The sequence below is a fragment of the Lactuca saligna genome, chromosome 8 (assembly GCF_052625555.1).
Source record: "Lactuca saligna cultivar CGN05327 chromosome 8, ASM5262555v1, whole genome shotgun sequence".
NCBI lineage: Eukaryota > Viridiplantae > Streptophyta > Magnoliopsida > Asterales > Asteraceae > Lactuca > Lactuca saligna.
Window position 1 is genome coordinate 147,654,830 of NC_136424.1, and position 9,752 is coordinate 147,664,581.

General features: G+C 38.9%; 1 protein-coding gene across 1 annotated transcript; it reads right to left on the bottom strand.

Annotated features, from left to right (window-relative positions):
* Window positions 1-1,186: 1,186 nt before the first annotated feature.
* On the bottom strand, window positions 1,187-2,094 carry LOC145012766 (uncharacterized). Its single transcript, XM_078971556.1, has 4 exons — window positions 1,847-2,094; window positions 1,606-1,744; window positions 1,400-1,471; window positions 1,187-1,226 (listed from the first exon to the last, which is right to left on the bottom strand). The coding sequence occupies exons 1-4, from the start codon at window positions 2,090-2,092 to the stop codon at window positions 1,219-1,221; spliced, it is 465 nt and encodes a 154-aa protein (XP_078827682.1). The 5' UTR covers window positions 2,093-2,094; the 3' UTR covers window positions 1,187-1,218.
* Between the last annotated feature and the right edge of the window lie 7,658 nt (window positions 2,095-9,752).

Below are 9,752 nucleotides of genomic sequence, written 5' to 3' on the forward strand. Positions count from 1 at the left end.
TTGTTTCCTAGTTTTTAGCAAATTTCTAGTTTAAATTCACAGGCAAGTGTACGTGTTTTAGTATCCCAGTTTAAGCTTTGCTTTTGTTCAGTGAATAAAGTATACATTGCCTCAATTATCCTCTGTGTTCTTTTCTGCATCTCTGTTTCTCTGTTCATTGTGCAGCCTTCAGAGAAATTGTTCCAGTTTTACCCTTTTCCTGCTATTATCAATTTCTGTCCCTTTCTGCAGCTTCCTTTGTTGTAGATTGTTTCCTATCTTGGTAACAAAAGTCTTTATTACCCCTGCAAGAAAACCAACATTTGGTATCAGAGCTAAGTCCTGGTGCATGCCCAAGTACCAATCTCGTGAAGAGATGACAGGAAACAATGGCAACGGTGACAAGGATGGTCAAATAACTCTCCACTATCCAATGTTATCAAGAACCAACTATGGAGCATGGGCGATCAAAATGCGTGTCTTCATGCAAGCTCAAGGTATATGGGAAGCTGTTGAGCCCCGAACATCAAACACGGTGGTGGAGGTTAAGAAGGACAAGATGGCTCTAGCAGCCATCTATCAAGGAATACCCGAAGACCTGGTGATGGCACTAGCTGAAAAGAAAACTGCCAAAGAAGCATGGGAAGCCCTAAAAATGATGTTCATGGGAGCAGATAGGGTGAAGGTTGCAAGAATTCAGACCCTGAAAGCAGAATTTGAAGCAATGAACATGAAGGAGACAGAGGGCGTTAATGAGTTTGCTGCGAAGGTGACCAACATTGTTAGTACCATGCGCACTCTGGGAGACACTGTAGACGAGGCTTATGTAGTAAAGAAACTGCTGAGAGCGGTGCCATCCAAGTTTTTGCAGATTACCTCGACCCTAGAACAGTTTGGAGACTTGGATACGATGACAGTGGAAGAAGTGATTGGACGATTGAAAGCACATGAAGAAAGAATGAAAGGGCACAGTGGCAACGAAGATAAAAGGCTCCTATTAACACATCAAGAATGGCCTGAAAGAAATAAGAAGAAAGGAGAGGGTGACACCAAATCAAAAGCAAATCGTGGAGGATTCAATGGATCACGAGGACGAGGCAGAGGAAGAGGAAGAAATGGAAGTGGTCGTGGTGGTCGGGGTAGAGGTGGCTCTCATCACCAGCGTGAAGGAAACTTCAGTGCATCTAGCAGTCAAGACAAAAGCAAAGTGCAGTGTTATAACTGTCAGGAACACGGTCATTACGCAGCTGAATGCAAAAATCCAAGAAAAGAAAGAAACCATGAGAATAATTTGATACAGGAGGACAACGAACCTGCACTCCTATTGATGTCTCTCCAAAATAAGGAAGAAGTTGGTGAGATTTTTTTAAATGAAGAAAAAGTAAATCCAGAGTTGAAAAAGAAAGGTGGGGAATCAAACCAGTCAAAACTGTGGTATCTTGATACCGGAGCGAGCAATCATATGACCGGTGATAGAGGGAAGTTTCATAATCTGAATATGGAGATACAAGGGTTTGTCAAGTTCGGGAATGAAGCTAAAGTAAGAATTGAAGGAAAGGGTTCGATAATTTTCCAATGTAAGAATGGAGAAAAAAAAAAGGAAACTTCAGGAGGTGTATTACATACCTGACCTCTGCAGCAACATAATCAGTCTTGGCCAACTGTCAGAAAGTGGGGATGAAATCAAGATAAAGGAACCATTTTTATGGGTCCATGATAAAACAGGAAGATTGCTAATGAAGGTGCAGAAGTCCTTAAACCGTCTCTACAAAATAGAGCTTGAAGAAGTTAGCTCAAGATGCTTGGTTGCTGAAATAAAAGACCCAACTTGGTTGTGGCATACAAGGTTAGGTCATATAAACTTCACCTCACTAAAGCTGATGTCTGAAAGAGGCCTTGTTGAAGGAGTTCCTAAGATGGTGATTCCATCAAAATCATGTGAAGGATGTCTTATGGGGAAACAGTCTCGACATTCATTCCCATCAAGTACAAGCTTTCGGTCAGAAGAAAGACTAGGACTAGTACATGTTGATTTATGTGGGCCAGTCACACCACCAACACCTGCGGGCAACAGGTACTTTATGTTGATAGTAGATGACTTCAGCAGGGTCATGTGGGTGTATATGTTGAAGTCAAAAGATGAAGCCTTTCAGACATTCAAGAACTTTAGAACAAAAGTTGAAGTAGAGGCTGGAAAAAAGATGAAGTTACTGAGAACAGATCGAGGGGGAGAGTTCCTCTCAAAGCAATTCACTGCATATTGTAATGAAACAGGGCTTGACAGACAATACACCTCACCATTCTCTCCACAACAGAATGGAGTCGTGGAGAGACGCAATCGTACTGTACTCGAGATGGTAAGAAGTTGCTTGAAGACCATGAATGTACCTGACGTACTATGGGGGGAAGCGGTGAATCACGCAGTCTATGTACTGAACCGGGTATGCACAAAGGCACTAAAGGATACTACACCGTATGAAATGTGGACCGGAAGAAAGCCACATGTCGGACACTTAAGGGTGTTTGGGTGTACAGGTCATATGAAGATTGCGAAGAATCACCTGAAGAAATTAGATGATAGAAGCAAGAGGGTCGTGTATCTCGGTACAGAAAAAGGATCCAAAGCTCATAGACTCTTGGACCCTGACACAGGATTGATTCATGTAAGTAGGGATGTAGTGTTTGAGGAAGATCAAACTTGGAATTGGGATTCAGAAGATGCTACCAAGAATACTCAGTGTATACAAGAAAGAAAGATGGGAATGTTCTAATCGTGGGGGTCTATGTAGATGATATGTTAGTCTTAGGAAGTTGTGATGAAGACGTAAGGAACTTCAAATTAGAGATGAATGCAAAATTCGAGATGAGCGATCTCGGACTATTGACTTACTACCTGGGAATCGAGGTCAGTCAAAGTGATACAGGAATTGCATTAAAGTAGGAGGCTTATGCAAGGAACATTCTCAGCAAGACTCGAATGATTGACTGCAATGCAACAAGGAGTCCAATGGAGCATAAACTACGATTGAGCAAAGGTGAAGAAGACAAATTGGTAAACCCCAAGGAGTACAGAAGCATAGTTGGTGCTTTAAGGTATCTCACTCATACTCGACCTGATCTCTCTTTTACAGTTGGGGTAGTTAGTCGATTCATGGAAAAACCAACTGTAAAACACCTTCAAGCAGTTAAAGGCATTCTAAGATATGTGAAGGGGACACTAAGTTATGGATTGACATACAAGAGAGGGGAAAGCAAGGTTACCCTCATAGGTTATTCAGATAGCGATTTTGGGAAAGATTTAGATGATGGGAAAAGCACAGGAGGTGTAGCTTTCTACATGAATGGGAATTTGGTCACGTGGACCTCACAGAAGCAACGAAGTGTAGCATTGTCAAGTTGTGAAGCTGAGTTTATGGCGGCAACAATGGCAGCTTGCCAGGGAATCTGGCTAAGGCGACTCCTCACTGAAATAACGGGACAAAAGGTGCCACCAGTGACACTCTTTGTAGACAATCGATCAGCCCTGGATTTGATGAAAAACCCAGTCTTTCATGGACGCAGCAAACACATTAATACAAGGTACCATTTTATTCGAGAGTGTGTAGAAAATGGGGAGATTGTGGTGAATCATGTGTGTGGGACAAAGCAAAAGGCAGATATTCTGACAAAAACAATGGCAAGGGTAAAGCATGAAGAAATGAGGGAACTGATTGGTGTGAAACCAATCACAAAACAGGTGTGAAACCAGTCACAAAACACTGAATTAAGGGGAGAATGTTATAATAATTCAGGTGTTTCATTTATTATTAAGCACGTTTTAAGTTTGAGTAGAATAAATCAAAGTAGTCAGAGAAGTACTCCCTGGTCTACAACAATTAGTCTACTTTGTTTCCTAGTTTTTAGCAAATTTCTAGTTTAAATTCACAGGCAAGTGTACGTGTTTTAGTATCCCAGTTTAAGCTTTGCTTTTGTTCATTGAATAAAGTATACATTGCCTCAATTATCCTCTGTGTTCTTTTCTGCATCTCTATTTCTCTGTTCATTGTGCAGCCTTCAGAGAAATTGTTCCAGTTTTACCCTTTTCCAGCTATTATCAATTTCTGTCCCTTTCTGCAGCTTCCTTTGTTGTAGATTGTTTCCTATCTTGGTAATAAAAGTCTTTATTACCCCTGCAAGAAAACCAACAGCCAATGACTTTGTGTGCAACCGGAGGTGCAGCTGAAGATCGGAGTCGAAGCCATAGACGCGAACGTGGGGTTTGTGGACATCGGGAGAGTTGTGGTCGCTGTATCGCTTTAAGGGGGACGGAAACCGCTGCCGGACGACCGACTGCCGTCCTCTCTTCTCTATTTCTTGCTGTCGGTGATTCGTTCAAGCCTTTGCCACCATCATCAACTACCGTCGCACGTAGCTGGAGAAGAATCACCATGACCGGTCGAGTATGCGGCTGGTGGGTTCGTCATTGTTGTTGTCGTGAATACTCTCTGCCATCGTCAAAACCGTCGTTGCTGCCTATCGTGGGTTCTGCCATCTCCGTGAGCCACCTGGTGGGTGACCAAGCGCTTTGAACAAATCAGATTCGCGTAGATGGGTTGTAGTTGGTGTTTGTTTGGCCGGAAAATCGAGTATAGCCGCCATCGCCACCACCGTGAGGTGGTGGCTGCTGCCACATGCCACTGCCGACCACCACAAGGGTGGTTGTGTGTGTGTTTATTTTAGTATAGTGAGTGTGTTTATTTTGGGGGTGTTTGGCTTAGCTTTTATGGGGCAAAAGTTCTTTTTGTAAAAGGACTTTTTGTAAAAGAACTTTTTACAAAAGTTATTTTTTAAAATGTGTTTGGATTGACTTTTGAACGGAAAAAATAAAAAATTAAAGTGTTGGTTTAAGTTTTACATGTAAAATGATAAAAAAAGACATGTTTAGGGTAGATGAGGGGTATATTGGTAATTTAATATTTTTAACAGGTGAAAAGTTGTGAAAAGTTGGAAAAAGTCAGGTAATCTTGACTTTTCAAAAAGACTCAAATTACTCTATGGAAAAAGTCATTTACAAAAGTCCTTTTCCCTTTGCCAAACATCTTTTGAGACTTTTTCTAAAAGATAAAGTCAAAAGTCATTTAAAAAGTTGAGTAAATTATACGAATGGTCCCTATGGTTTAGGGTAATTTTCACGTTTGGTCCTTAACTTAATTTTTTAACTCGGAAGGTCCCTACTGTTTGTTTTTGTTACGCACTTGGTCCCTATCTTACCTAAAAAGACTATTTTGCCCTTGATTTTTTAATTTTTTTTTAAATAAACACACCCCAACCTTACCCACCTTACATTACCTTACTTATCTCACCATTTTCCCTATTTAAATAATAGTATTTTTAGGTAAGATAGAGACCAAACGTGTAACAAAAACAAATTCTAGGGACTAAGTGTGTAACAAAAACAAACAATAGGGACCTTCCGAGTTAAAAAAATAAGTTAGGGACCAAGCATGCAAATTACTCCAAACCACAGGGACCATTCGTGTAATTTACTCTAAAAAGTTATGCCAAACACCCTCTTTGGGTATTCATTGTAAAAAAAATTGTAAAAGTCAAGAATAATGTAAGAAACTCAAAACCACCACCGGCTGCCGTGCCAGGTGGCGGTGTGCTTTGATTGCGCTTGGACCTCGTTTTGGGGATGTTTGGACAATGTGGGACTAAAAACCTAATGGGCCTTGAAACCCTATCGGGTCCAATGAGGCTTAATGGACATAAAACCCAAACATGTGATTAATTGGTTTAAGGAGACCCTAATGGGTTTAGTGGACCCTAATTGACCTAAAGAGACCTTAATGGACCCAATAAGACCCAAAGTGACCTAAAAGGCCAACCAAGACACTAATGAGCTAGTATTGGGTTGGAAAACCCTAAGGGTATAAAACCTTAATTGTGGAAATTGTTTTGGACACACTGGAGAATTATTTAATAACTTGAAATATTAAATAATAATAATTGGCAGAAACTAATCTAAGCAATATTTGACTCAATGGATTAAGTCCTTAATGGGTTAAGTAGGAAACTTAACCCTAATCGGCATTTTATGTGAAACCCTAACTTCACTTAGGTTTATTGTTGGGCCTTTTTATTGGGCCTTGATGATTGGATTGTTAATGGGTCATCCAAGAATAATCATATGGACAAAAATAATTTAATGGGCCTAGGGTAAGGCCCATGTAAGGGGTTGGGCCCAAGTTGGAAAATTGGGCCATAGATGGGTCATAGTTGGGCCTTAATGGTTATATGATGTTTGGCCTTAGATTAAGACCATGTATAGGCCTGGGCCCAATTTGGAAAATTGGGCCGTATGATGGGCTTTGATTCCTAGTTTGACGTTTGGGTCTTTAGTTTGGGCCTTGGGCTTGAATCAAGCCAATATGGGGTAATGTAGCATGTTACTCTAAGAATGTGTGGTTATGTGTTTGGATCTAATTATTAATTGGGTGATGTTTTGATATTGACAGTTCGGGAATCTGTCATCCAGTAGCTGGGATTGTGTCTACGGGACTTCAACATTTCGAGGTCAGTTATCCTCACTATACTAAGGGGTCTAAGGCACCAAGGCCGGTCTAATGGATTTGCTATCCTAGTAGTTATTGATATGTTGAGTTGAGTTAGTAATGTATGCCAGTTGATATGCTAGTCGGGTAGATCTGTATGACTGCCTGTGATACTGATTGATTACTTGTATGTGCATTTATTTGTTACATGTTGACATGTTGTGTGGGATGGGTTGAGGTTGTACTGCTCCGTGCGGTAGCTAACAAACCCGAGAGTATTCCAGATATGAGCTGAGGGCCCGGTAAGCATGCCAGACTCATATTGAGGACTCGGGAGCATTCCAGATACGAGCTGAGGTCCCGGTAGGCATTCCAGACACGTACTGAGGGCTCGATGGCATTCCAGATACGAGCTAAGGGCCCGGTAGGCATTCCAGACTCGTACTGAGGGGCCCAGGGGTAGTCCAGCTTGTAAAGTTGTGGACCCAGTACATGCTGTTCTGTTTTGATTGATATGATATGTTAATGTTGATATTGTTATGTGGACTGTATGTGTATCGGTATTTTGGGGGAACTCACTAAGCATTCAGGCTCACAGTTTCAGTTTATTGTTTCAGGTACATCAGGGGATCGTGGCAAGGCAAAGGCGTGATCGTACAACTCCTCACTTTTTATGAGTATGTTTCTGGGATACTCTGATATAGAACTGTTTTGAAAACCAATTTGGTAATAACTGTTGGTTTCTAAATGTTTTTAAAAGTTTAAAATTGGCTTGAAGTTTACGGTGGTTACATTAATAAACAACATTTATAGCTTAATATAGTCAACTCATAATTTAAACAAAAAATTCAAAACTTAATGCAATCAAATTACAATTTAAAACATAGAAATCACAACTTATTCCATAAAACTAACAACTTAATACATTGACAAATTTAGGACACGTAAATGATGTGACAAAATAAGCAACTCAAAATTTTTTGGTCGATGTGTCTTGTCAATAATCTCACACAAGTATAATATTAATTTTAGAAAATTTGTAAAATAACCATTTATATGGAGTTGTTTGAATAAATTAACCATACAAATCGAAGTTTTGTAGAATGACCATAGGATCCGCAGAGGGTGCTCTGCGGATCGACTAAATCCTCTGAGGAACAGGAACAACTCTGCGGATCTTGAGTTTTTTAATTTTTTTTCGTTTTTTCGTTTCTTTTATTTTTTTTTCGTTTGTTAATATTAATTTTTTTAATACACTAATACCTTATGTTATTATTAGGTAAAAAATTTAACAAAAAAAGGTTAAAAATAATAAACTTACGTTTAATATTAGTCCACGAAACTGTTTGGGAATCCACAGAACTATTATCAGTGGATCAGTGTATACCTCTGCGGATCAGTGTACACCAAGACTTATGTTTTTAATTCATACCATATTGCTTTTTATAAAATTACACACACACACACACTACTATTCTGAATAATAAACATACTTTAAGTAGGTTACAAAACATACTTTAGAAAACATAAACATACATCCTTCATAATAAACATACCTTGAAATAAACTTCATTCATTCAAATCGAACCACAAAAACTTTGATCTGTCTTCGTATTCCGGCCATGGGTTTTCTGTTGCTTGTGTCCCTAGGTATAGTGTCACTTGCGTCCATTGGTTATCTGGCTCTTGCTGCCATTGGTACTCAGTGCAACCCTGCCATTGGTTATATGGCTCTTCCTGTAACTTTTATTCAGTACCTTGCGTCCATTCCTAAAATAAGCTAGTGCTCACATCTCACAGTCATTGCTTAGCATTCTAAGTTTAAGTCTAGAAATCCTACAAATTCCTAGTTCGCTTAAACTAATCCTCTGATACCAACTGTGACATCCCCATTTTCACGGCAAAAAAAGACCGATTTTGTTTATGCTTTATAAAAATCAAAGTATCTCTTTTAATAAAAACGTTGCGAAATTTGTTCACAGAAAAACATGATAATTTCATTATCAAAGCATTTCCGAAGAAATGTATTTTTGTTCATTTTAAAACATTTGGGATGTTATCGTCAATACATAAACATAAGCATAAACAGAACTTACATTCATTTATACTAGTGATCTATATCTCCTTAATCTCTCAGTGTAATGTAACTTTACCTCGTCACCTGTGATACAAGTAAACTGAGTGGGTCAGGTTGGGAAACATGGTGAGTACATAGGGTTTTCAACCCACAATAATATAATTATTATGTTTAATCATCAAAAAATTAACTCAATTACCCATCCCCATTATCTTCTTTATTCCTAAGTACCATCCCTAAGGATTTATCCTAAGGATCGTCTCCTACATCATATTTACCTCTCGTCTCCTTACATCACATTTCCCTATATGTTTGCTTCTAAGGACTCCCCTTAAGGATCATCTCCTACATCGAATAGACAATATTGTTTTAGGGATTACTCCTTCAATACGTGCCCAACAAGGGTTAGGGAATCATCACATGAATACGTAGTTACAACATCGCCTGAACTCGTAATTCACAGTAAGGGGTTAGAGTATCATTGCATTAATACATAGTTACAACATCGTCTGAACTCGTAATTCATCACCTACAGGTTATGGGTCTGCTGGTGTTTCCACGGGGTTGTCAAGGATAGTCCGTGGTCTCCATCTATACTCTGGTAGATGACTACATCGCCACATTGTCGGTTAAGGTTATGGTATCTCCTTTCATCCTACATCACCTATCCATCATCATCATCTATTTACATAATTATCATCACCTTTCTATCATCACCTATCCCTCATCATTTTATTTCATCACACACCAACTATTTCATCTACCCATGTTTCATCTGCAACATATTTGTAGATATAAAACAAATATACCGTTTAAACCTTTTAAAACATGTATAAAATCGTTCATCCAACATAAACAACAAGTATTCAAATAATATGCACACATAGCACGTAATTTATATAAAATACTTCATATCTATGTGTAAGATGAAAGTAATTATGCACTCACTTGAAAAGGTAGTGATTTCGAACTCAAACAACACTTCGCTTCTTAAAATAATTTCCTTCGACGAAACCTAGTATTATTACTACTAGAGTTTAGTCTATTATTCGCCGAGACTAATTAATAGTCTAACTATTATTACTATTATATAAGCATTAAACAATACTTATATAACCCATAATAATAGCCCAAGTACTTATTATAAGTTTCTAATAACATTA

Coding starts and splice junctions, on each gene's coding strand:
- LOC145012766 (XM_078971556.1), bottom strand. CDS start 2,092: ATGACCCTGCTGAAGTCATCTACTATCAACATAAAGTACCTGTTGCCC. Junction 1,745..1,846: donor CAGACATCAGCTTTAGTGAG/GTGAAGTTTATA, acceptor TCTATTTTGTAG/AGACGGTTTAAGGACTTCTG. Junction 1,472..1,605: donor TATGTTGCTGCAGAGGTCAG/GTATGTAATACA, acceptor CTCCATATTCAG/ATTATGAAACTTCCCTCTAT.